This window comes from Phaenicophaeus curvirostris, chromosome 20, assembly GCF_032191515.1.
Source record: "Phaenicophaeus curvirostris isolate KB17595 chromosome 20, BPBGC_Pcur_1.0, whole genome shotgun sequence".
Lineage (NCBI taxonomy): Eukaryota > Metazoa > Chordata > Aves > Cuculiformes > Cuculidae > Phaenicophaeus > Phaenicophaeus curvirostris.
In genome coordinates, this window is record NC_091411.1 from 7,186,885 (window position 1) to 7,214,292 (window position 27,408).

General features: G+C 44.3%; 1 protein-coding gene across 1 annotated transcript; it reads left to right on the forward strand.

The window, feature by feature from the left end:
* NUP188 (nucleoporin 188) lies at positions 1-27,156 on the forward strand. Its single transcript, XM_069873703.1, has 44 exons — positions 1-37; positions 1,794-1,848; positions 2,451-2,524; positions 3,196-3,280; positions 3,923-4,003; positions 4,467-4,511; positions 5,108-5,200; positions 5,332-5,451; positions 5,871-6,082; positions 6,723-6,837; positions 6,967-7,167; positions 7,867-7,956; positions 8,487-8,552; positions 9,083-9,202; positions 9,633-9,759; positions 9,880-10,035; positions 10,387-10,513; positions 11,142-11,229; positions 11,314-11,390; positions 11,537-11,651; positions 11,861-11,981; positions 12,198-12,264; positions 12,676-12,804; positions 13,901-14,034; positions 14,424-14,530; positions 15,311-15,517; positions 16,153-16,322; positions 16,421-16,490; positions 16,605-16,672; positions 17,408-17,603; positions 18,104-18,181; positions 18,523-18,608; positions 19,027-19,172; positions 20,317-20,498; positions 20,884-21,084; positions 21,741-21,833; positions 21,982-22,140; positions 22,413-22,550; positions 22,952-23,026; positions 23,714-23,923; positions 24,685-24,816; positions 24,956-25,026; positions 25,471-25,600; positions 26,281-27,156. Exons 1-44 carry the CDS (start codon positions 12-14, stop codon positions 26,449-26,451), a joined length of 5,214 nt encoding a protein of 1,737 aa, XP_069729804.1. The 5' UTR covers positions 1-11; the 3' UTR covers positions 26,452-27,156.
* The last annotated feature ends 252 nt before the right edge of the window (positions 27,157-27,408 follow it).

Genomic DNA, 27,408 nt, shown 5'->3' on the forward strand with positions numbered 1-27,408 from the left:
CGCGCGCCAAGATGGCGCCGGGCGGGCTGAGTGCGAGGTGCGGGGCCGCGGCGGCCGCTCCGGCGGGGGGAACGGGAGCGGGGGGTTGGAGGGGAAGGAAGGGTAAGGTAAAGCGGCCTCGTCTCTCCTTGCAGGGTCCCCTGAGCGGGGGAGACGGGCAGGGAAAGAGAGGCGCCCCGCCGCGAGCGGAGCGGGGGCGTTAACGGCAGCGCGGCCCGCGCCGGCCCGGCCCCGCCTCTCGCTCAGGGCTTTTCCCCCCTCAGCGAGGCACTTTGAGGGATTTCGGAGCGCTTTTCGCGTTCTTTTCGCCTTGCCGTGCCGCCGGAGGGGCCGCGGGGCTGCGTGCGAGCGGCGGCTCGGCGAGGTCCCGGTTTGGGGGGTCCCGGCGGGGCTCCCCGCGCTCTGGGGGCTCCCCGAGCCTTTCGAACAGGGTGGGGATCCCAACGAAATCGTGAAAGATGAGGCGGGGAAGCGGTTTGGTGACTCTCGGGCTCAGGCGTCGCTTCAGAGCGGTGCCTTGGTTGGCCGTGGGCACGCTTTTGGACGTTATTGTAACGCTTGTAGACCCTAGAACCTTCCTGCCTGTCTTAATTTTTATTAAATTGCTGTCTCTAACCGCTCACGGGGACAAGAACACCACTGTTATATTTGATCCTGTAAGGAGAGCTTGCCTTCCTTGGCGGGTGTGGAATCTAATTAATGAGTTGGCTGCAAAACCCTGTTTTATTCACGGAAGAGGTTAGGATGGAATGAAGAGCAGGCAGCATGGCTCTGCTGGGCTGAAGAACTCTGCTGGAATGGAACTACAAAGTTCTGGTTTTTGTAATATTCTGGCTGTTCCAGTGTCCTGTGGGGGCTGGAGAGGTGGCACCCGCAGTGGGTGGCCAGACGGACCACGGGGAGGTTCGTTAGCCTGTAGACAGGGAGGTGTTCCTGCCTGGCAAGGAATTAGCAGGTGAAAATTGCATTGGTAGGTGTACGGAAATAATAGGTATTATCATTCCGTTAAGTGGCACCATGTGCCAGAAGTTGCAGATGACTCTCGCTGCCATAGTGAGTTATTTTGATGAAAGTGTTCTAAAAATAAGTCAATGACTGTTCTTATAGACAGTCTTTGCGTGGGGAGCTGTGGTGTTTAAGTCCTCATTTGCATTACATTGCTATCAAATCAGCATTTGTCTGAGCTCCCAGAATACTCTTTTTGCCAACATCCTTTTTCTGAGCTGCAGTAGGGAGACTCGCTTTTCTTGGATGCGTACGCCAGGGTCAGGTAATACCTTATAATGCAGATTGGCTATTCTACAGAGTTCTGGGTGATAAATTAGAAGCCAAGGGTAAATGTTCTGAAGATTTGTGGCAGATCGTTCTGCCTTCTATGAAGGTATGGCAGGTTTTCACTTCACCCAGTTTTGTGTTCCACTGAGAGCGAAGGATGGAACTGTTATGGAAGATTCTATTTGCAGGAGAGCATTGAATGTAACTGAATAAAATATTCTGTATTTTCATTAGTTTTTTTTTTTTCCTCAACCTCAAACATCCACTTAGCAAAATCGCTTTGAGCTAAGTAACTGATATGAAGATGATGGTTCTTTGCTGTGAGCTTCAAGTGTATCGACTGTCACTGTCTTTAGGTCTTTCCTGAGTTCTTCCAGGACATCTGAAAACTGATGTTCCTTAAATTAGTTTTCTTATATTGCAGTGTGATCTGCTCTGAGTTATTTGCAGGTTTGAAAAGCTGTAAGCAAATAGTGTTCATCATTAAAATACTCTCTACTTTGTCCCTTCATATGCAGGAGCAGCAGAGAATTGTGGACGATTCTCCTGGGCAGATCAGCTTTAAGAGAACCAGTAAGTCCATGTCTTACTGAGCACGTTTACTCGTCACTGAATGGATTTCATGGAGGAATGTATCATTTGTACATCTGTTTGGATATTAGTGAGATATGAATGAGATACGTTTTGCTGCTTTTCCCTCTTCCTCAGTGCGATTTTTGTTCCTCTGTCTCTGCTACTTGTTCATTCTTCCACTCCTTGTTTGTAGCTGCTTCATGAACTGCCTGGAAGGGTGTGTGTGAAAAGGTCGTTCCCTTTCTGGAGCGGACACAAGTGCTGCTTTCTAGACTGGCTGGCCTGGGGTATTCATGAGTGGTACAGCCTGCTTCCGTATTTTCTGGGACCGAGCCCGTGCTTTCAAGAATTTGCCCAGAGGTTGGAAATCCAAATATTTCTGAACCTAGTCCATTGCCTCCTATTTCCTCTCCCTTCCTGTGATTAGGCAAGGCAACAAGTTTTCTCGCACCTTGAATCAGTCTGAATCATAGATGTTCATCTTGTGTTGTCCCTGTCTTTTTGTGGTGGTGGAATTTCTTTGCCTAGGTTGAATTTAACAAATCTGGTACATGGCAACGTACGCTGTGGAATCCGTTCAGTAGTGTTTGGTTCTTTTTTAGGCACAGATCGCAGCAGAACTGAACAAGCATTGGCAGAGGTTGTTAGAGGGACTTTCATACTATAAACCGCCAAGGTACAGTGATTTCCTGATTTTAGATGTTAATCTCTAAAATGAGGCCTCATCTAATAAGTAGAGGAACATGCAGAATATTTCTGATTACATAAAAATAGATTTGTACTCTCTTGCATGATGTGAGATTTCAGAAGAGGAATAGTAACAGGAAGTACTTAAACACACAATGTTTTTGGGCTTGAAAAACAGGCTGGGAAGAAGTAACAGCAGTTTCTGATGTCGTTATGAAAGTTTGATAGCTATTTACTCTTGCCTCTGTGGAGCTGCAGCAATCTTATGGAAGTGTGCAGCCTGTGGAGAAGTGACTCCGTGATGCTCAGTCACCCCGGAAAGATGTCCAGATTCCCTGATTAGAAAAGGTGGAATGAGCATAGCGTACATTTATTGTGGTGATGATTGTGAACGATTTAAATTTTGTCTGGTGAGAAGATTATAGGATATTGCTGTATGAAGCATTGATAGGCCATTGAGGAAGAAGCAAATTATAGAATCATTAATGTTGGAAAAGATCTCTAAAGATCGTCCAGTCCAACCCTCAGCCCAACCCTGTGGTGCCCACTAAACCATGTCCCAATTAAAATGATAAAGCTGATAACTTTGAGATTAAGCCTCTTGAGTTCATTCCTTGGGGTTGCTGCATTTTTCACGACTAAAATTTCTTTTTTCTTTAGCACGGACTCGGCAGAAAAAATAAAAGCTGATAAAGATGTGGCTGCTCCCTTGAAAGAGCTGGGTCTGAGGGTCAGCAAGTTTTTGGTGAGTGAAGATGGTGTTCTGATTATACTTTTTATCCCTGCGATTGGAATGCATTGTTGCTGGGATTCTTTTAAGTAAGCTTCTTGATGTTGAATACAGGTAAACTTGGGTTCCTTTCAGTTCAGAAGAAGGGTGTTAGAAGTACATGTTGGGGCTGTAGTTGAAAATTTTGAAGTCATCAGTAACCTTGAGGTGCCTCAGTTGTCCTGGTTAACACCCCATCCTGCTTTTGTTTGTTCTTGAGCTCTTTCAAGACATCTGAAACTGCTCCGTTATGAACCGATACCCCTAAAATCAGCTGCCATTTTTGAAAATGCTGTTGGTTTACTGGCAAGGTTATGTTCCTTCAGGCTGGAAGCTGGAATTTGGTGACTGATGGCAGTACACTTTTTAAAATCACTGTCACTCCTTTTGCTGAAGCTAAACTGGCTACATCTAAGTAGCATCAAAGCTGATGTGTTTTGCCTTAAGCGGAAGTGTTGACTAAGCGAGCATCTGCTTGATGCAAAAAAGTTTCTTTTGTCACACCTTGGAAGTTACTTCTTTTGCAGAGAAGAGCTGCCCGAGTGTTTGGAGAGAATCTTCATCTTTAATGAATTCAGTTTCCTTTTATTCATTTCAAAGCATGTCTCTCTTTTTCAGGGTCTGGATGAAGAGCAGAGTGTACAGTTGTTACAGTTATATCTTCAAGAGGATTACAGAGGAACAAGGGACTCCCTGAAGGTCCGTAGTTCCCATTTATATTCTGTTTGCTCCACCTCATTCCTTAATACCAGTGGCTTGTTGATGTGTATGGTCATGTGTGAGTCTGAGTTCTGGTTTGGAAATAGCTTTTTAGCTTTTCTTCTCTTGCCTACAATGCTCAAGTGAAAAGGAAAAGTGCTAGCAGATATCCAGGCGTGACTTTCTAGTACCTCTTCCTGCTTGAATCCCTCTGCAGGAGCTGTCTTGCAGAAGCACAGGAAAGCTACACACTTGTGAAGGAGAGTGAGTGGAGGCGAAGAACAAATACATTTTTAACAAAATGAGTGATTTTGCTTCGTGCTTTTGGGATCTGTCTTTCCAAAAGCAATGTAAAAAAATTGTCTTTTGTTTATCTCAGTCTTTTTTTTTTGGCAAGAGTGTATTTTATCTGTAGGTATTTCTGCATCAGGTAATTCTTTATTTTGTTGTGTTTTGCTTACAGACAGTTCTTCAGGATGAAAGGCAGAGTCAGGCTCTGATGCTGAAGGTTAGTCAATTCCATTTATGTTTGCGTTTCAAAAGATCTCTCAACCGAGAACCAACTTTATTTCTGTGGATCCTGAAAATCTTGGAATTGTGGAATTATAAATATTCCTTTTCAGATTTTAGAAGGCCCTTCTGAAATAGAGGGATGTATGTGAAGATTTGAACAGTGTTAATAGCTGCTAGAGAAATAAATTTTAGGTTTCGTGTCAGGGAATTTAGCTGGGCAGACACGTTTCCCAAAGCTTATAGATTTACATGTTGTTGTCTCAAGTGACAGCTCTGAAATGGAGACTGATGATCGTAGCTGACAGAGGATAATGGGGATGAGGAATGAGAGATCACCTGTGTCTTTTTGCTTTTCTTTTTCACTTTTCTCACTTAGCAGTGTAATCATAGACGTGTCCCCGTGGGCATGTTTTATTGAGTTCGGGAAAGTTAATTATTTTTCTTAAGAACTTAAAAACTGCTTAATTGGAACTCCATCCATGGTAGTGTTTGAGTGTTGTGTATTCTCGTGCTGAAGGCCTTGGCAGTGCACGGGAGAGGGTGTGGGAGCTGGGCCCTGTAGCAAATTGACATCACGCTGTATTTTCGCAGCTTGCCGACTATTACTATGAAGAGAGGATCTGCATTCTGCGCTGTGTCCTCCACCTGCTCACTTATTTTCAGGATGAGAGACACCCTTACACAGTGAGTACAGGCACTGATATCATTGACATAGGCTAAATATGTATGTTGTGTAGGAATTGTCCACTTGTGATTGAAGAAGGCAAGTGAGTGTGCGCATACAAGAAGTTCATGTATTTATTTCTTTGTTTAAGGCACAATACTTCCAATGTGTTGAGAAGTTGGACAAGGAGCTAGTTCCTAATTACCGGAAACAGTTCGAAGCGCTGTACAAAGCAGAAGCTCCTACGTGGGAAACGCATGGAAATCTTATGGTATTTTGTTTCTTGCTGTTATTTATCAAATTTATAAAGTCTTTCCTTATATGTAGTGTATTGGAAAAGGCATATGTGCAGAGGCAGTTAAAAAGAATGTTTCTCCTGGTCCAAGAAACCTAAAATTTGTTTTCTTGTTAACAGAAAATGCATTTGCTTAGAAACAGAGAGAGTGGCATGGAACGTATTGTTCCTTGTAATAAATCCTTGGATAGCTCCAGGCTATCTGACCCATTTATGTGTAGTTGTTCATAATTTCTCTGCATCAGCACGCGTTGTATCTACAGTGGCTTTCTTTGCCATTGATACAAACCACTGGGTACACAAGCTGTTGAAACGCTTCAACACTTCTCCGTTTCTAACTGCTTTAACTGACTTGTGAGCTTTGATGTCTGATGGTGGGACTTTTCCTTGTGCAGACAGAACGCCAGGTTTCCCGTTGGTTTATGCAATGCCTTCGTGAACAGTCCATGCTCCTGGAAGTCATCTTTCTCTACTATGCATACTTTGAAATGGCACCTGATGAGCTTCTGGCTTTTGCAAAGATGTTCAGAGAACAGGGATTTGGCACGAGGCAAACCAACAGACATTTGATAGATGAGAGCATGGATCACCTGGTGGATCGTATTGGGTGAGTGTTTATTTGTGACGCGAATATAGAAAAAACCAATTGTTTTCCTCAGTAAAACAGTACTTATAATTCTAGGTACTGTCTCTTATAATCACTATTTCAAGTTAAGCTGCTTGTGGTGGAGGCAAAGTAGCTTTTCTGGCGACGTTGGAGATTTGTGGCAAAATGAAGGGGTGATTGCAAAGTAAAGAGTTATCCGTGTACTGGCTTTAACCTAGCATATCATCTTGCCTCTGATAAGAATGGCAATGAGGACACAGTGCCATTCCTTGGATGGTCTAGTGGGAAAGTGGAATTACATCTTCACAGTCCTGTGCTGCTGCCTGGCTGGCAGTCTGACCTGTATTGTTAACTGTGGTGCCTCCATTCAAGCTACTGTGGGACTGCTAAAATGGCAGTAGTGTCTTCTTTTTGCTGCCTGGGACGTAACTGGAGCTGCAGCCAAGGGGAATTAAAATAATATACCTGCATTTCAAGGCAAAATTTGGTTTGCCTGCTGTTAATTTCATGTAATATGTCGTTGCTTCAAAGAACAGCAAGCTAAAGGTTGTTTTTTTATTACTTCAAATTTTAAAAAGCCTTCTGAGTTCTTAAATAAATTTTTTGATGACCTTATTTTTTATTCTTTTCCTGCTTGTAGCTACTTTAGTGCTCTTATTCTGGTGGAAGGCATGGAAATCGACTCCCTCCATGAGCGTGCTTTGGATGACAGGACAGAGGAGCACAAGTTAGCCAATAATGAACGCATCCACCAGGTAAAGCACTGGCAGAGTAACTTATGATTAGGCCTAGTTATACAGAATTTGTAGAAAATGCAGTCAGCCGTATGCTTGCCGAGTGTGGATTTCTTTGTCTTATTTTGCTTTTGTCTTGTCCCTGTGCAGGAGATGGACAATCAGCTGCTGCAGCTGGGGGATGTCTCACACCACGCTCCGGTGCTTTTGGCCTGGGCTCTTCTCCGTCACACTGTAAACCCCGAGGAGGCCACAAACATTATCAGGAGAATGGGCAGCACTGCTATCCAGCTCAATGTTTTCCAGTATCTAACAAAGCTTCTGCAGTCGTTGAGCAGTGGGGGGAAGAATGTGAGTTTCTTATCATTGCATATATAAGTTCTTCAAGTTTTTTAACTGCTGTTGATGTCAAGGTATCATGGGAATTGGATGATTTTGAACCAGTGTTCTTTCAAATTAGATCAGGTTTTAAAGCAGCGAATACAGTGAAGCATTTATTAGCATCTTGCCTTCTTTCAATGAAGATCAGAAATCAAGTTGAAACAAAACAGATTTTTATGTCCAAAGAATAAAAAAAAGCTTTTGTAAGTTGAGGAGGTACATCTCTTGAGCAGGATAGACTGCATTTAATCACATTTGTTCCTTTGCTTCCATGACTGCGCTTGCCACTATGCATCTTGAGATGATTTAACTCTGCACTGTTCTCTGTGTATGGTTTCATTAGGCAACACTGTGTATGACAGCAAACTACTTTGCAGGCAGAAGGCAGTGAAAGCAAATAATTTTGATTTCTATGAACACCAAGTGCTTCTTTTTCTGATGTTTGGAAGGCACTTCTAACAATAATTGTAGTGGCAGGATTTGTCATTTTGGTGAAATAGTTCATGTCTTGTGGAGCTTAACTAATGACTGGTGCCTGTTTGCTGCCTGGCTGCTGACTGCAGCTAGGGTGTATGAAAAAGGCAGTTACTCGGTTTGTAAAGGAGGCTGAGAAGAGTTACAGGGTGTTCAGTCTTTTCTGTAACAGCCTGGCGCGTTCTTTCTTCGCAGTGCACTGCCAGCACAGCTTGCATGTGTATCTATGGACTTCTTTCCTTTGTCCTCACATCACTGGAGTTACATACGTTGGGCAGTCAGCAGGTAAGTGTCTAAGGCTCATTGTGTCTGTTACTTGATTTAAAATAACCTGTCATAACTGATGCTAGTTACTTTTGTTAAATTGTAATCCTGCATTTCAGACTGCAAACTTTGTGACTCTAGATTACCACAGTGATTTTTCCTACTGCATTTACACAATGCAAACTTAGTAAATACCTCTGCAGACTGGCTGATTAATAATGGAAGAGGATATCTTGCACTTGAATTTCTGTGAATTTGAAACTAATTGCTGATGTGTTATTTCCAAAGCAATGGAAATCAAACATACTCCATTTTCAAGTCTGAGAATACATCATATAGCCCTTTGCTGATATTACAGACGTATTTGTCCTGGATAAGGATGAAACATGGTTTTAGGCTGGCTGTGTGTTCTGGGTTTGGATGTGTTGGGTGTTTTGACTTGGCTGGAAAACGTAGAAACTTAAATTCCAAAGATGTGGCAGAACTTGGTTGGGATGAAATCCTCCTGCGTAAAATAACTTTTATTTTCTCCATCCTCTCTTCCTTTGAAGGATATAATTGATGCTGCATGTGAAGTTCTGGCAGCTTCCAGTATTCCTCAGCTCTTCTGGAAGACAGTGAGTGTGTTAGCCACTTCTTTGACCTACCTTGCTTATAGCTAAAAGCTGATACAAGACCCCATTTTAGGAAGGGAACAGACCGATTGTTTGTTTCATGAGTTTCTAGGAAGGCCTGAGGAGTTAGTGTTCACTTGTATCTATTTTTGATTTACTTTTGCCCTTTCCTGCCTTTTAGGTACAGCCTTGGCTTTACCCTTGAAGGATACTGGAACAAGTTTTAATATAGGTGATAGTTTAAACCAGGGCTGTGGTTGCAAGGATTGAACTAACAGCTGGCAAAAGCATTGTGCTTATTTTTTTGTTGTCACAGAATTAGGATGATCTGTGATGCATTATGATCTTACTTCCTGCCTTTTACTTGCACACTGCCTCATGCTTTAGTCTGTGCAAGGACTGGAGTGATACTTTTGTGCATGATTAATGTTAAATGTACAGCTTAAAAAGGAACTGTATCCTTGTGCTCTACTGAGATCATTTTAGTGTTTCTTTTTAGTGATAGGACACTGGTTTTCTGTTTCCACCACCAGGAACCTACTGCGGGTCTGGGCATTATCCTGGACAGTGTGTGTGGGATGTTCCCACATCTTCTCACTCCTCTTCTTCAGCTGCTCCAAGCCCTTGTGTCTGATAAGTCTACTGCAAAAAAGGTAAGAGGATCTTTCTTGGTGTCTGGGAGATGGTTTATTTCAAGAGAGGGCTGACGTACTATGTGATAATGCTGTGTGATTCCTTCTTTCCATTGCATGTGCATATTTCAATTGCAATCTTAGGTAACAGACATTAAGCTTTTGTCAAAGAACAATGGACAGTTCAACTCTAATGGCTGAAGATTAACATACTGTCAGATTTTTCTGGTTGTAATTTACTCGTAGAAGTTTGTGATTAAGTAGAAGTTTGTGATTCATTAGATGAGACTTGCCAGGATATGTGGGCTGTCCAACAATGTTTTGGTAGGTTGACATATTAGAAGGATATTATCCACATCAAGAAAACTTGCCTCTTCCTGGAAGTGATCTGGTTAATTAATTAAGAAGGTCTGTCTCTTTGCTGTATTATTTAAGCTCTCTCTGTATTCAGGTATACAGTTTCCTGGATAAAATGTCCTTCTATATTGAACTGTACAAGCATAAACCTCCTGACGTGATCTCTCACGAAGATGGCACGCTTTGGCGAAGACAGGCTCCAAAGCTCCTCTATCCTCTCGGTAAGGAAACTGCTCTTAAACTTTTCTTATTGAAATGTTTTGGGGGAACTTCATTCTTTATCTGGCTTCTAACTCATGGGTAAGTTTGTGACTTCATTTCACCTACTGCTTCAATTTTAGGACTAGGTCAGACAAATCTGCGGATACCTCAGGGAACAGTGGGCCAAGTGATGCTGGATGATCGGGCATATTTGGTACGGTGGGAGTATTCCTACAGCAGCTGGACACTGTTCACCTGTGAGATTGAGATGCTGCTCCATGTTGTATCGACAGCAGGTGAGATAGGCCAGGAGTAGAAAAGGGAACAAATAATTGTTAGTCGGCATCGATTTGAAGTTAATAGTAGGATTGAATACTGAATACTTTCAAAAGAACATGGAATACTTTCGAGAAACCTGATTTTTTTTCATTATTATTATTATGGTACTGTAAAATCCACTGCAGAAGGCCAAGAGCATGTTGTGAGATGAGAAATTTTAGATGAGGGGATAAATGTTGAGGTGGATAAAATAAATGGTGTTTTTTGAATCATCGTGGGGGTGTGTGGTATGATTAATGTGCATCATTGCAGATTTGATTACTGCTGAAGTATGCTTTCGCGTTCTAGCATTAGTTATCTTTATGCAGATGTGATTCAGCATTGCCAGAGGGTCAAGCCAATAATTGATCTGGTTCATAAAGTCATCAGTACTGATGTATCGATAGCAGATTGCCTTCTGCCCATCACGTCGCGGATCTACATGCTCCTGCAGAGGTAAGTCACTGCCCAATATGAAGTCATTAACAGCAGAGGTACCTGAGAAGATATAATGAGCTGGAAGTGTGGCTTATTACTAATTTTGCCAAGAGCTTTGCAAGAAGTGTGTCTCAGCGCTTGAACTCCCCAAAACTGGTGTTTGGTTCTCAAGACCATTCTGGCTACACGCTATTTAATGCTTTGATGCAGTAGAATGGCCCCTTTTCCATGTCTTTTGCAAATGTTGTGCGATGTTATCCATTTAAAGGCATTTTTTAATTGGTAGCTGTATTTTAGTGAAAGGGGGATAAATCATATCATTAGAGCAGTAATTTCCAGGTGTTAAGACAGTTGTACTCATTAACTCTCCACTCAGTGTCAACTGCCTGGGAATTGATGTTCTGCTGCATAATTATTGTTGGCTGTGGCAGGCTGCTGTCTTGCCAGCCTTGCCTCTTGCAGTAAATTGATCTGCCTCAGGTGTCAGGGGGAGGTGGCAAGTCTAGACTGAAAGCACAGGCTCTTGTGCTTGTATTTACCTGCTTAGATTATAAACTCCAGTGAGAGAGAAGCTTTTTTGTTTAGAATGACAGTGTCTAGCCCACAGATGGCAATGCTTTTTATGCACAGTATTTCTTTTTCCTAGGCTAACAACTGTCATCTCTCCCCCTGTGGATGTTATAGCGTCTTGTGTCAATTGTTTGACAGTACTGGCTGCTTGGATGCCAGCCAAGGTGAGGAAACAACCTTCTAGGTTTGAGAACTGGCAGACACGCGTGTGTGAATGAGGGGGAATAGCTGTGCTTTTTCTCTTGCAGGTCTGGACTGACCTTCACCACACAGGGTTCTTACCATTTGTTGCCAATCCTGTATCCAGTATGAATCACATGATTAGGTATTTATCATCCCCCGGGCCTTTTTTCCTCAGCGTACTCATAACCTGTCCTAAGAGCTTTTTGCCAGCGTGAAATCTGTGTCTGACAGCTCTGACTCATGTCAGTCCTGCTATTCATGTAGTAAACCCTCTTTTTCATTTCACAGTGCAGAGGGAATGAATGCTGGGGGCTATGGAAACTTGTTGATGAGCATAGAACAGCCTCAAGGCGAGTACAGCGTTACCATCTCCTTCCTGAACCTGATCACAACCCTTGTCCGGGTAAGTCCTTCTGGAATGGTCTGTGTGTGAATTTGTCTGTAGGCTGTTTTGATTCATCTGCACTGCAAAAGAATAGAAGTTGCTTGTAAATCTATATCCCCATGCTCGATAGTTTTCTCACACTTTGAAGACATGTGGCATATCTTCCTGCAAAAGGTTTCTCGTCCTTTTAACTGGAAAGGAGACAATAACACTTCTGTTTCTCCTAGGGACAACTTGGTAGCACCCAGAGCCAAGGACTCGTGCCTTGCATTGTGTTTGTCCTAAAGGAGATGTTACCAAATTACCACAAATGGCGTTACAACTCTCATGGAGTGAGAGAGAAAATTGGTAAGGAATTGGGTGGTTGGGGAGGCGGAGGAAGGAATAAAAGGGATCACCTGTGTTCTCAGAGAGAATATGTGAATTTTTAGTCCTTTTTTAGCAACCATTTGGGATTTGCTTTGTACGTCTGCCATTACTAGATGCTGTGATTTGTTTGAAAATATTAGGAACTAGGCAACAGACCTTCCTGACCTGAGTATTCCCATTTCATCTCTGTTTTAGGATGCCTTATTCTGCAGCTGATCCATGCTATACTGAATTTATGCCCTGAAATGGATCCTCGCAGCAGGTAAGATGGGTGATGGGTTTCAGATCTGCACCAGCCAGGCTTTAGAGTGCAAGAGGGCTCCGTTGCTCTTTTTGATTCAGGTTTTACACGTAAATGACTAGGAGTGAACTGTCAAGGTTGTTTGGTGCTGGTTTCAGCTCTTTTCAGTGTTGCTGAGTATAGGAAGGGTAGAAAAAGTTTAGGGACATTGCTTTTCAGAACACCTGGTGCAGAAAGAGAGAACAGTAAATAGATTTTCTGGGACAGACTGTTGTCTGCTTTCCTATTTGGTGTATCCACCCTGAAGAAAGGGGAAGGGAGAATAAAGTAGGGGTAGTGAGGGTGTAGAAAGTAAGAGGTTACATTGTGGTAGGTGGGAAAATATTTTAAGTGCTCTTAGTGTTGATGCCGTGTGGTGTTCGTATCTCGCAGCAATGCCCCCAGCCTTCAGTCCCTGTGCATCTTCAGCTTGGCCAACACAGAAGCAGGGCAAGCTGTCATTAACATCATGGGAATCGGTGTGGACACCATCGATATGGTAATGGCCTCCCAGTCTAGCAGGTGAGTAAAACGGCAAATAACAATATTTGAAATGTAGCTTTAATTGATTGTATTTAATGAGGAATCGGCATAGCAGCTAGCCATGACAGACTGCCTTGTGTGGTCTGGAGAAAAAAGCCTTCTTTGTTTCAGATCTCTATATAACCTTTCCTCTACGCTATCTGTTTTGTGCAGTTGATTCAGTTTTTTGTTTCTGAATGATATTTGGAGCGTGCCGGTAGGTGTAAATGTGCTCAATAGTTTAAAATTTGCTAGCAGTTCCATTTTTTTAATAAAGAACTTGCTTGAATGCTTGAGTGAATTAGAAGTGAGAAGATTAGAGCCAATGATAGATTTGCGTCTTCAAGTAACAGAGTTCAAGTGAAACCTTGCTCATGAGTAAATTGCATTAAAGCTTAAACTGTAATTTTGGAAGTGCTAGGGATGATCAGTCTTTTTAGCATGGTTCTAAAGGCAGCTTGAAGTACTCTGTAAGTCCTGAAGATGTCTCCAGTAGAGTACCTTAACCTCCTTAGGTGGCTCTCACGGAGGCTTGAATCTCTCTCCTTCCCTCTCTTCTCTTTCCCTGTCTGACCTTTCTTGACACACAGCCAGCTGAACTTGCTAGCAGGTTGTTTCTGATCGAGTCTGCTATTTCTTTCTTTCAAAACAAGTCAGGAAGGGAATCCAGACTTGTTAAGGTGTAAGTGAGACCTATCTGAGAAAATGTGTATCTGTTAAGGAAAATACCAGACTTGGAGTCAGTTTTTTCTCTTCGTCCCACTTTTGTACACCATAATTTCTGTAAGATTGGTTCTGTAAATGTTTCTTCCTCTGTCTTAACACATTTCAAGTATCTGTACCCTAAAGAGGGGAACAAAAGCGACAATTGGCTGTCAGGCTATTTTTTTCGTTTGTTTGATGCTGACAGCTCAGGGCTTAGACTTCTTTGTGGGGGTTTGTGTTTCAGCAACTGTTAAGTGGTGACAGGACAATCAGAGTAAAAATATCTTATAACCCCCAACTAACAGAGTATAGAATTTCCTCTTTGAGTGTTGTGCAAATAAGAAATGTTGGTTGTCAACACACTTACTTTGGTTTCTTTTTGGAAACGCAGTGATGAGTCACAAGGTCAAGGTCAGTTGCTGATCCAGACGGTTAAGCTGGCATTCTCGGTTACCAATAACGTCATCCGACTGAAGCCCCCCTCTAGCGTGGTCTCTCCGCTAGAACAGGCACTTACTCAGCATGGTAAGTATTTCTCCGTGGGGACAGCCTGGGCAGCTGTGCATTTTTATTCACAGGCAATCAGCGTGTGTTTCATTACAAATAATTACGATTTCAAGGTTCCAAAAAATTGTTTCTAGTCATGGCAGAAGGTGTACTCTCCCTCCGCTAAGGCGATTCTCCTCCAAGGCAGCTTCTAAAGTATTAAGCAAACATACTTGTTTGCTGCTTTGTAATGAGCTGGGTACAATTGCAGAATGTTGTGGATCAGCGGCTGTTATTACCTCTGGCTGGGCCCATGCCTTGTTCTTTTGGAAGACTGACCCAGTTGTCACTTTTGGCTATGGAAATAGTTGGTAAACAGTGACATCTCATTGCAGTTTCTTCTTTGATTTTCATTGTGTTCTCTCCAGGTGCTCATGGAAACAATCTTATTGCGGTCTTGGCCAAATACATCTACCACAAGCACGATCCTGCACTCCCACGCCTGGCCATCCAGTTGCTCAAGCGATTGGCTACGGTAAGATGAGACTCACTCAAGTGCTCCTTTGCTTCTTCCCTTGTGAGTGATTCCACCACTGAAATGCTTTCAAGATAACTCTTCAGGCTTATTTGTAATGCAGGTTGGTTGAAGGCAGTGTGGACTGAAAGCTCTAAGTTAGAGCATGTTAAAAATCACATAAAGGGCCCTTAGTTTTTTAATGTTCTCTGCTGTTTCGAAAGTTGCTCAGCATCTCAGTGAGAGGCTTCAAGCGAGTCGGATGCTTTCTGCAGAGTATTTGCACCTCTAGTTGATCTCTTTCCATTTTTTTGAGCAACTTTCCCAAGTCACACTCTTAAATACAATTCCTACACTTTCTTAACTAGAACTTTAACATCTTGGAAGGAGATTCTATTTAAGTTTTTATCTGGAGCTTTCAACTTTGGCTTTTAGACTTGCACTTTTTGGCTACTGTACTTCTGAGAAGATATTAGTGCTTTTATTAAAGTCGATAAATCTAGCTCTGGGTTTATTTCTTTCAAGAAACGTTATTCCAAAACTGGTTTTCTCTCTCAGAGTTTTCCGGCTCTGTCACAGCCCTGAGAAATAGGTGAGGAATAGGGCAGAAGGAAACCTTGCATCACTTTGCATGTTTCTTCCCACTTAATAGCAACAGCTTCTAAGTTCCTTCACGTGTGTTCATAGACTCATTATCAAATAGTTTTGAGTTTCGGTTTGAAATGCAAATCACCCTTACTGGACAGAAGTATTCTGTAGGGTTTGTTTTTTCTTGCTTCTGATTTTCCTTTCCTTTTGCAGGTTGCTCCCATGTCTGTTTATGCCTGCCTTGGTAGTGATGCTGCTGCTATCCGCGATGCCTTCCTCACCCGCCTGCAGAGCAAGATTGAGGACATGCGTATCAAGGTCATGATCCTCGAGTTCCTCACAGTTGCGGTGGAGACACAACCTGGGCTCATTGAGCTGTTCCTGAACTTGGAAGTGAAGGATGACAGCGACGGCTCAAAGGTGGAATAGTAAATGTTTGCCCAAGGACTCACTAGTCTTCTGTTGTAGCATTCATAGTGGTGTTCTGGCACTGGTCTCTAAAATCTGATAATTCTCCCATGTAACCTGATATGCTTAATGTAAAGATAAGTGCAGGTTGTGCTTGCAGTTTGTGGATGTGCTGCATCTCGGTTTCACTTTTCCCTGAAACCAAAGAGAAAATTCCCCCAGTGTTTCAAGGCAGATACTGAGTTAATGTAAGAACACTGGAAGATCTCTGTGGCCACTTTCTTGACTCTGGCAGTGGCCAGTCATTGAGAAAGCTGAAGGCTGAAGTGCAGCGGACAGTATTGGTTTTCCAAAATACCCTCTCTGGTGCTTTGCTCCAGAGCTCAAGGTCTTCTTGGGTTGGGACCTTTTGGGAGGCACTTGAGCTTTACTAAGTCTTAGCCTAGCTTATTTTTTTATTCGTCTGAAAATACTTTCTCTCTCTCTCCTTTGTTGTGACTACATTCCTTGCAGTTACATGCAAAACATGTGATGGCATCATGTGGTCAAGATTTACTTATTGTTCAAGGGGCGTGGAACGTGTTCTGCTTTAATAGGTGTCTGCACAGTGTTTTGTGACGATGTAACCTCTCGTTTCCTTGCTTTAGGAATTCAGCTTAGGGGAGTGGAGTTGCCTCCAAGTGGTCTTGGAGCTGATAGACTCCAAACAACAGGAGAGGTACTGGTGCCCTCCCCTCCTGCATCGCGCTGCCATTGCCTTCCTGCATGCTCTGTGGCAGGATCGGCGAGACAGCGCCATGCTGGTTCTGAGGACAAAGTGAGTTGTTGTTTCTTATACAATGCGTTTCCTTCCTTCTTTCCAAAACACCTTTTCTTGGGGGAGATAATTGATTTTACTCTCTATCTGTCTTCTAGGCCAAAGTTTTGGGAAAATTTAACCAATCCCCTCTTTGGGACCCTTCCTCCGCCTTCCGAATCATCAGAGGTGAGTTACATCCAAACAAAATGAGGGTAGTTACGTACCGTAAATCAGAATTCCACTCAGCCTGTAGAGCTAGATCCTCAGATTTTGGTTTGGTTTTTTTTCTTGTCTTTATAGCTCAGTGTCTTGGATACCTGTGCCTTAATCATGAAAATCATCTGTTTGGAGATCTACTATGTTGTCAAGTGAGTCTTTGGTAGTCTCTTCTTTGTCCCTGTACTTTTAAATTGTCTAAACTGTGTGTGTTAGATCTTAGAATCATAGAATAACCAGGTTGGCAGAGGCCCACCGGATCATTGGGTCCAACCATTCCTATCAAACACTAAACCATGCCCCTTAGCACCTCGTCCACCCGTGCCTTAAACACTTGTTAGACTTTGCAGGCTTTGGGGGACAAAGTACAGGTAATCCTGTAAAAAGTGTGGGAGGAACAGCATTTTAAAAAAACAAATTACAAATGTGCATTTGCCATCACCAACTGCAGAAAGAGATTTTACAGGTTTTCTGCAGCCTCTTGATGAGAATGGTAGCATTTTTCTTGTATCCTGGAATGAGAATATGTAGTGTTTATTGAAACTAATGGGAAACTAAGCGAACTACACCAGTTATAGCGATTACTGAATAACATTTTAGTAGCTTTCTCCACTCATTTTGTTTTCCTGAGCATGACTGCCCTTTAATATATTGAAAAGTCAGGATAAACTAAAATTTCTCCTTAAAAATAAATAATAGATTTTCATCAGGAGTCATGTTTTTGCTTCAAATTTGATGCGAAAGGTGGGATTCCTTGCACAGGTCTAATGTGTGGAATGACTTTCACTTGCAAGCTGTATCCTTGGCTTTCCTACCTGAATCTCGGAAGATGCGTATTTTCTCACCAAAGAATAAATTAAGATAACCTCTCCTCTTGATTTGGTCAGAGGCTCCCTGGATCAGTCCCTGAAGGACACGCTGAAGAATTTCTCCACCAAAAAGCGCTTTGCCTATTGGTCAGACTATGTGAAGTTACTGGCTCATCACGTGGCAGAGACAGAGGGCAGCAGCTGTGCCTCCGTGACGGAATATCAGATGCTGATCTCTGCCTGGCGGATGCTGCTCATCATCTCCACTAGCCATGTAAGTGCTACCTCTTATCTTTCATGACAATCTGAAATTAACATTTTGAACAATACAATGGCAGCTTCTCGGGGCCAGCTAAGCCATAGTGAGGAATTCACTGGTTTTATCTTTCAGTTTTCTTACAACTTGGCACGAGCATGAGATGAGGTTGGAGTAGGCGGTGGTTTGCTGTTTGATCAAAATGAGCATATTGTGTGTCTGAGCAGAGGAGGGAGGTAGCAAATTATTTTTATAATAATTCTAAATCATTCTGTAATCCTGAAGAGATTTTTCTGAGTCAAGTGAGGCAGGGATGCACCGTTAGGGAAATCAGTCAGCGCCGACTTCTTGTCAACTGTTAATGTCACATTTGAGTGATGTATGTAAAACTGCATCACTCAGCAGCTGTAACATTTGGTGAGTTCTTAAAGTAACAAATGAAAACACTAGAATGATGTAAGACTGCTAAGATGTGTCTTTTGTCGTGCTTGACTGGTCTCTGTTTTTGTGGATCTTAGGCGGATATAATGCATCTGACTGATCCTGCAGATCGTCAGCAATTGTTTCTGGATGTGCTAAATGGGACCAAGGCTTTGGTAGGTGCTGCTTCCTGTCAGTTCTTTAATTTCCCAATTGCTCATCTTCTTTGTGCTGTGAGGAGTTCTGTTTGTGCAGCTGCTTGCCATCATAGGTCTTTTAGTGAAAGTGGGCTGAAACCAAATCTCTCTCCCTGAATTGATAAGCTTCTTATCAGTCTTTATTTTATATGGGTCATTCTTGTCATTGCTGAGTGACCCTGCAGAGGGCCTGACCCTGGTTCCCTCGGTGCTGTTGGCTGCTGAAGAACAAATCTGGTCGTTTGGTTGTGGTGCTTGGCTTGAGGATTTCTGAAGTGTTCTTACATGTGAGCTGTAACACGTGTGGTATTTCTTTTTAGCTCCTAGTTCCCATGTCAGTCTCCTGCCTGCAGCTGGGGTCTATGCTCTGTACCCTTCTCCTGATCCTGCTCAAACAGTGGAAGAGGTAGGTATTTTATTTGGATAATTGCTAGTTACTGCTAAACATAAAAACTCGGGAGATTACATTTAAGTGTTTTGCTCTAGTGAGGTTCCTTTAGTGATTTGGGGAGGAAATTGAAACCTTATCCCAACCTTCCGGGATGGCAAATGCCTGTAGGCTGTTGCTGAAGTCTCTTTACAGTTTGGCTTCCTGCTTACTGGTGAAAAGTGTATTGAAAATGCATTTGTGATAGTTAGTCCTGCATGTTTACTGCACCGTGGCATGTCTTTAGTGAGATCCAGGTGGTCACTTAAACTTTACTTGCAAGAACTGCTTTTATTTGTGTGGATCATGTAACTTATGATACACACAGCTCAGTCAAGCCAGTATATTTACTGAGGGATCTTGTCTAATCTGAAGAGCTCTCCCTTTTTGTTGTCAGCGAGTTGGGTTCTGTGGATAAAATCATAAACTCCTTGACGCAGATTCTGGAGGGAGTGCTACAGGCAGATCAGCAGATGATGGAGAAAACCAAAGCCAAAGTGTTCTCAGCTCTTATCACTGTGCTGCAAATGAAGGAGATGAAAGGTGAGGTGGTGTATGTACAAGTGTCAAGAGCAGGGCTGCTGTGGCCAAATACACCCTAACACGCTAGCGTTTCCAAGAGAAAAATGCATGTGGTGGTAGCAGTAGTGCAGGATGCTGAATATAGTTACCGACCTCTGGGACTTCTCTGCTTTTTAGTGACTTGCTTTAGCTCATTTTAGAAAGAGATGAGGTTTGTCATTCACAGCGTGTGTCTGTCTTCCGTTCTCTTGCGTTTCCCCAACAACCACCTCTGTGTTTGATCAGTTTGATAGAGATGAGATAGGGTTCAAATAGCTCAGGAGGTGTGGGAGGGACACTCGAGTGATGCCATCCCACAGAGTGACTGCAGAGCTTAGGTTCTGACATGAATTTCTAGTTGGAGATAATAAAAGACCCAACAGAAAAAAACACAAGAAACTCTTCAGAGGGTACATTTTGTTATAAACCAGAGAAACCAGTCTGGGCATTACTCCTGTTACTGATGGGGCAGCTTACATCACAGTAGCACCTGAAGACCCTCAGTGGAATCTGGGCTGTATTTCTCTGTACAACACATAAACAAGGCTGCTGTGTTGTTAATTCTATCAGTTTACCTTTCCCTGTAGTCCTTGTCCCACTGCTCGGGCTCTGCAAGCCCATATATTTTGGAAAATAAGTACGAAATGGAGGGTTGAGTTGATTTTTAATGTTTTTTTCCTGTTGAATTTGAGTTTCTCGTCACGGTGGTGCAATTTATTCTAATAGTTTTGATGAGAATGTCGTATTAATACAGAGTTACAGAACATAGACTGCACCCACTGGCCAGTACAAGCAACGGGGAGAAATGGGTAGGAAATGCTGTGGTGAGCAGTTATGGAATAATCTGTCCATAGTGGTACTTGGTTTGTCTTGAAATGTCATGAGTTATGTGACTTCTGGGGAAAAATACATGTTTTTTTAATCCAGATGACAGTCTAATCCCTTATTATATGCTCCTAGGCTTCATCATCTAACTTAGTCATCCCATTCTATTTTGTAGGTTTTGAAATGAAAACAGAATAAATACTAACACCGAGAAATGTGGTTCAGTGATGTTATCGGCTAAACTGGAATCCTTGGTACACAAACAGTGTGTTAACTGCTGTCTGTTCTGTGTGTGTCACAGTGAATGAGATCCCCCAGTACTCCCAGCTGGTGTTGAGCGTGTGTGAAACACTCCAGGATGAGGTCATTGCGCTCTTTGATCAGACTCGACACAGCCTGACCTTGGGAGACGCCACAGATGACAAGGACAGCATGGAAACAGATGATGCCTCCCGAGTTAAACACAAGGACCAGCGAGATGGGGTAATGGGCCTGTCCCGTTTGCTTTGCCTCTGTGTTTCTTTTCTCTAAGCAAAAAAGTTTGATCTGTGCTTGGAACAGCTTCGCTCACAGCCTTCTGCCTTCAAAGGAGGTTTTGGCAGTTCCTGTTTGAGAATTACTCCATGTCTTTTTGGCACACAAGTCTGGGGAACTGGCTGTTGCTGCCTCTCAGAGCTGTCCTAAAAGACGTTATCGAAATTGTTACTCTGCACAATTCCTGGCTATATTATAATATGAGGGATACCAGGTGCCTTAATTTACTCTGTTGAGAATGATTGAACTTCAGGTTGTGTTAAGAGATGCTTTCAAGATTTTCTTGGTATCCATGTCACGCCCATACCTCATTGTCCTTTCCTTGTCCCTGCAGGTGTGTGTTCTGGGTCTGCATCTGGCTAAAGAGCTCTGTGAGGTTGATGAAGATGGAGACTACTGGCTGCAGATTACTAGGAAAGTCCCAGTGCTTCCTACTATCTTTGCCACATTGGAGATCAGCCTGAGAGCTAAACAAAACCTTCATTTCACAGAAGCCTCGTTGCATTTACTGCTGACCTTAGCAAGGACTCAACAGGTCAGAGACGCAGAGAAATGAGAACATATAGCTCCAAACTTTTAATGGGAACCATGTATCTCATTATTCTGTCTGTGATGAACAATGATCAGTACACAAAGGAGTTTGAGAGGCTGGCGAGCAGCAGGTCCTGTACATATGCCTGTCTAGTTTGCCTTGTTCTTATAATGGGATGTCTGGGATACAAGAGCCGAGCCAGCCAGAGCAGACCTGTAGTTTAGAGCAGACACTTTCAGTGAATGTATTCTTCTGTAATGTAAATTATCTCTCCTAGTTAAAACAGCATTAAGTGTCGGAACAGCTTTCTCATTAGTTGCAGTAAAGCATTATTTATCTATTAAAAATTCAACTTCGTGGGGAGCTTTAGGTGAAAGGAGGGCCATCCCAAAGCCAGCTGTTTTCAAAGATTGTGTATGAACCAAAGCAGGTGACCTTGAAATGGAATTCACAGTTGTGCAGGTTAGATTTTACTGAGGAACACTGTGGCTTCTCTTGATATCAAATTTTTAACAACATAGAAGTGCGTGTAGATGAAAGATCTCTAAAAGGGTGGTGACAGGCAAGGACAGAAATATCTAATGTAAAGCAAGACCCTTTTGCTTGTCTCCCTCCTCTCTGAGACTGATGTTAAGAGTAGCTTGTTCTGTGTCTTGTAGGGAGCAGCTGCAGTGGCTGGTGCTGGTGTCACCCAGAGCGTCTGCCTGCCCCTCCTGAGTGTGTACCAGCTCAGCACCAACGGAGCCATCCAGGTGGGTGCTGCTTCCTTTTGGTTTGCTGTGCCCTGCCTTGCTGGCTGTGGATGGCGTGGGGCCCTCTTGCTCTGGGAGGGTTTGTGGTGTGTGCCATGCCAGGCAGCGTGTGAATAACGAATTTGAATTTTGTATCTTATTCCTTCAGACATCTGCTTCATCTCGCAAGTCTCTGGATGCCCCTTCTTGGCCGGGGGTCTATCGCCTCTCCATGTCGCTGATGGAACGCCTGCTTAAAACACTGCGATACAACTTCCTGACGGAAGCGCTGGACTTCGTTGGTGTCCATCAAGAGAGGATTCTTCAGGTATGTCAGGCAGGGATGATTGTTACGATACTGGTTAGACCTGGGCAGTCACCATCTGTTCATCTCGTTCACCCTCGGGTTGTAACTTTACTCCAAGTGTTTAATATATCTGCTCAACACAACAGCAGAGGGGAGAGTTTGATGGGAACTCTGTGGCTGCTCTGGAAATAAAAATATGAGAGCTGTTGTTGGAGCCTTTTTTTCTAGAGAAGGGAATGGGCTTTTTGTGATTTAACTGTAATCACCCTGATTTACCTCTCTGTCCTTTCCAGTGCCTGAATGCAGTTCGGACAGTACAGAGCTTGGCCTGTCTGGAAGAGGCCGATCACACTGTTGGCTTCATTCTTCAGCTCTCAAATTTCAAAAAGGAGTGGCATTTCCACCTGCCACAGCTGATGAGAGATGTGCAGGTAAGGATCAGGATGCTGCTGTGGGTAATACGTTGTCTTGGAGTGCAGGGATTTGCACGTGTTAAAAGAAAATGGCACTAGTTCACCTTTTTATTGCTGCTCTTTTGATAGGAGCTGTGACTGAGGTCATTTAAATGTCTGTTTTGTCAATACCTTGTCTGAATTGGGTGAGGAGAGAGAACCGTTGGGGTAGCTTGGAAAAAAGTAACTTGGGGAATTCAATGTTTTGCTCTCAGTACTCCGCGCCAGGTGACTCCAAGAAGATACTGGGAAATCAAGAGATTGCATTGATCCTTTATGATCAGAGTTCTGTTTAACTGGATTTTCTAGCTTTCACCCAGAGTAGTGAATAGAGGGTTTTGAGCTTTTAAGAGACTTCTCCATCGCCTTATTTATTTCAGGTGAATCTGTGTTACCTGTGCCAGGCCTGTACCTCCCTCCTGCACAGCCGCAAGATGCTCCAGCACTACCTGCAGGTGAGGAGGGGGGGACTCTAAGCCAAACTGTAAGTTAGGAGTGTTGTGTGCCTGTGCTTCCTGTTAAAATGCAAATATTACTCAGTATCCAGACTCTTAGATATTGAATTTGTTGTCGATAATCCTAGTGGTAATGATTGACAATCAGCAGCAGCTAGGATCTGCATTTCTGCACAGAAAAAGTATCTGCTAAAAGTAGTCTGGACTCTAAAATCTCTGGACTGTGTAGAGAAACAGCAGCCTGTGTTTGAATGGTGCTGTTATTGTTTTAGAGCTGCCTACTCTGCAGTGAGAAAGCTGCTTTGCTGTAGCACTCTGTAGTGCCATTAATTAAGCCACTGTTGTCCTGGTGTCCTTGATCTGATTTAAGAGGGATAGGGAAATCCTTACATTCATGGTCTGAAGACGATGTGTTGCTACTGATGTGTTATTTCAGCATGGCTAAGACTTGTTGTGTTGATTAGAGAGTCTTTTCCTGGAACGTGGATCTAAATAGCCTCTGCAGCTGCCTCCCTGCAATGCAGTGTCTTCCCGACGTGTGCGAAGTGCAGGTTCTGACACCTCTAGCAGGTGGCAGACCTTGGCTGCTTTGCTTCCTCATTCCTTTTGTTCATAGCATTTTTTTCCTGAAAGTAATGCAAAAAAAATCATGATCTGTATTCTAGACTTTTTTTTCTTTCTCCACAGACAAAAAATGGTGATTCTCTTCCATCGAGTGTGACTCCACGAGTGCAGCGTAATCCCCAAGCCTCCTCCAAACATCCCAGCCCCGAGTCAGAAGCAGCAGAGCAGAAAGCGCTGCTCACAGTGCAGTACAGCCTCCTGAAAATCCTCAGCAAATGTCTTGCTGCCCTGCGCCATTTCACCCCTGATGTCTGCCAGATCCTGCTTGATCAGGTAGAGACAGAGGAGTGATGCTGCTCCCTGAAGCAGAGAGTTTTCAGCATTTTGGGTGATGTTTTGGGTCTTTGTAGTGGGGCACAGTCAGTCCTCCTTGAGACAGTGACCCCGCTATGCATCTGTCTGTCCTGCACAAAGCTGGAAGGCAGGACACAGGGAATTCACTTCAGGAATCGGGCACTGATCAGTGTGAAAGGAAGGCTTGGCTGAGCTTTTGTGTGATCTGCACAACGCTGTGTTTGTGTAACCTTGCTGGAGAAGACCAATAACCCAGCAAGGTTTTTATCGAGTTTGCCACTTCAGAAGAGACATCCTCGTCCTTCATAGTCGTTGCGACCTGGTGTCTGGTCTCCAGGTTCAGAAAAGGGAGGTTTAATCCTTGATTCTGGCACTGTCCTGCTGCTGACTTCTGGATAGTTAACGTCCTTTTTCTGTGTCTAGGTACAAACGCTGGGGTGTTTGAAAACAATCTGAAAATGGTCATTACTTCAGCTTGCCACTTGGTGGCAAGCTGTGTGGCTTGGGAGTTGGAGAAAGCTCATTGTGTGAGGGAAACTGTGGGAGGGAGACTAAGCAGACAGTACCATACAGAACACTCTCCTGCTCCATCTGTATGCCTAAGATTTGGGAAATCATCTCAATGCTTCTAGTTCTCTGCACAAAAAGTGGGATACAGGGACTTAGGTGTTCCTGTCGCTATGACAACAGCATCCTCGTGGCCTCAGGGGTTGCTCACTACTTTTTCTGTTTCTCCACAGTCGCTGGACCTTGCCGAGTACAACATGCTCTTCGTTTTGAGTTTTACCACACCAGCCTTTGATTCAGACGTCGCCCCTTCCTTTGGGACCCTCCTTGCCACAGTCAACGTGGCCCTTAACATGCTGGGAGAGGTACTGGCCATTTGTGTTTGGGACAGCACAGCAGCTGCTGTGATCTCGGAGCTGATCATCCAGCTGATGCTTTGGAGAGCAGGAGTGTTTCCTATTCTGTGTCTCTGGTCTCTAATGCCTGCCTGTTTTTCCTTTTAAGCTGGATAAGAAGAAGGAACCTTTCCCTCAGGCTGCAGGGCTGAATACTCAAGAGGGAACCAAAATCCTCAAGTAAGTTTATTGCCGTTTGACGTAGCCATGGCCAAGGAGCAGAACCTCATGTTCCTCAGGTCAGAATTGAGGTTTAGATGCATTCATGTAGCTTCAGAGCTGCTCCCTCTGAATCCAAGGAGTTCAGTCAGCCCATCTGAAGCTCCCCAAAGCAAGCAGCGATTTTTCTTGGGAGGGTGTGTGAAGCCATCCCATCATGATGCAATGATCCAAGTTGTTTGATGCTTATTTACCACTATATTTAAATCAGACTTCCCTGACTGCCAGCAGGGGTTTCTGATCTCCAGATGGTGGCTTCTGGGTATCACTGCTGGAGCAGGATGTGGGCAGCAATAATGTTCCCTCACACGTTTCCTGTGTGTGAAGTCTTTCTAGGAGTATTTGATCTTGAAACTAGAGCCGCTGCCCTTTTTGGCTCCTGCTGACATGCGTTTCTTTGCACAGGTCTCTGCTCATGTTTACAATGGAAAACTGTTTCTACCTGCTCATCTCCCAGGCCGTTCGGTACCTGAGAGACCCAGCTGTGCATCCCCGCGACAAGCAGCGGATGAAACAGGAGCTCAGCTCTGAGCTGGTAAGAGCTTGGACTGTCCTTCCTCGCTGTTCGGTGGAAACGTGTCTTGTGGGAGAAGGTCATTTTCCTTTGGCTGCCCAGTAGGGCTGTTCTGGGCCCCTCACCTCGAGAAGGATGTTGAGGCTCTGGAGCGAGTCCAGAGAAGAGCAACAAAGCTGGTGAGGGGGTTAGAGAACAAGAGGAGTGTCTGAGAGAGGTGGGGTTGTTTGGCCTGGAGAAGAGGAGGCTGAGGGGAGACCTCGTTGCTCTCTACAACTACCTGAAAGGAGGTTGTGGAGAGGAGGGAGCTGGGCTCTTCTCCCAAGGGACAGGGGACAGGACGAGAGGGAATGGCCTCAAGCTCCTCCAGGAGAGGTTTAGGCTGGACATTAGGAAAAAAATTTTCACAGAAACGGTCATTGGGCACTGGCAGAGGCTGCCCAGGGAGGGGGTTGAGTCACCTTCCCTGGAGGGGTTTAAGGGACAGGTGGATGAGGCGCTGAGGGGCAAGGTTTAGTGTTTGATAGGAATGGTTGGAGTCGATGATCCGGTGGGTCTTTTCTAACCTGGTGATTCTATGATTCCCCAAGGAAAGGGTGTCTTGGGCCGCACGCTCTGCTGCGGCCTGTCCTGTGCCACCGGCACCTTGTCTGGGATGGGCCTTGGAGAGAAGCTAACCTGTCACCCACTTCTGATTTCAGAGTACTCTGCTCTCCAGCCTGTCTCGTTACTTCCGCCGCGGTGGCCCCTCCTCACCTGCCAGCGGGGTCCTTCCCTCTCCTCAAGGAAAATCTTCCACCAAGCTGGGTCCCGAGGGGCAGGAGCCTTTGTTTCAGCTCGTGCAGGCCTTTGTCCGGCACGTGCAGAGATAGATTCCGTCCTGCCCCTGCCTCCCTTTTCAGGACTTGCACCGGAATGATTCACACCCACCGCAGAAGGTGTCACCTTTGGCAGAGCTCGTACCAAGGAGTGGGAAAGGGAGGGAGGCCTGGGGCCTGGTGTGGGCAGCGGTGTAAACCGAGCTGTAACTTTAGCCGCGAGATCCCATGGAACTCTTGTAACCCAGCAGCAGAGTGAATGTAAGGAAAGCCGGGAGCGACTCTCCAGCGATCGGCCTGCGTGCACAGCCCGCTCGCTCTGTCTCTAGAGCGTCCTGGCTGCAGCGAGTGCTGAACAGTCAAAACCTTTATTTTTATAGCTTGTACCTCAGCTGGGGACGCTGGGGCTGGATGGAGAGAGGGGACAAACTTCCCGCTGGGCGTTAACTCTGCTCTTAACACAAGGTGCGATCCGCCTCTCCCTTGCAGTCCAGCACGCTCCAGCTAAGGCACAACCAAGGGATCAGCCAGCAATTCAGAGACCATCTTTCTACTGCTATTTTTGTACTGAATGGTTCAAGGCAAGACAGTGTATGTGTGCTCACGCCTTCCCTTCACCCTGCAGTCTGTGTGTCGCGAGTGTTTCTGAAGAGCGAGGCCTCATTCAGTGTTTTTAAGTCCAAATTCCATTGCTCCAGTCTTGCGGGTTTTTGTAACTGTGCCCTATTTATACTGATATTAAAACCTTTATAGACAGCAGCTGGGTTCATGGTTTTGTTTTGGGCGCAGCCGCCTGCAGCACCAATCCTGCACCGTCTGCGTCGGGCTCTGCTGCATTGGCTGGGCTGAAGTCGCAGCTCACAGCGCTGCGAAGCGTGGGAGTGACAATCAGAAAGTGATTAGAATCAAAGGTTGGTTCCCTTGGCTTTCCCACACCCACTCCCTGTCTCTCTCGTGCTGGGGAACCCACAGGAGGTTTGAAGCAAGCACCACTACAAAGTATTCCTCGGG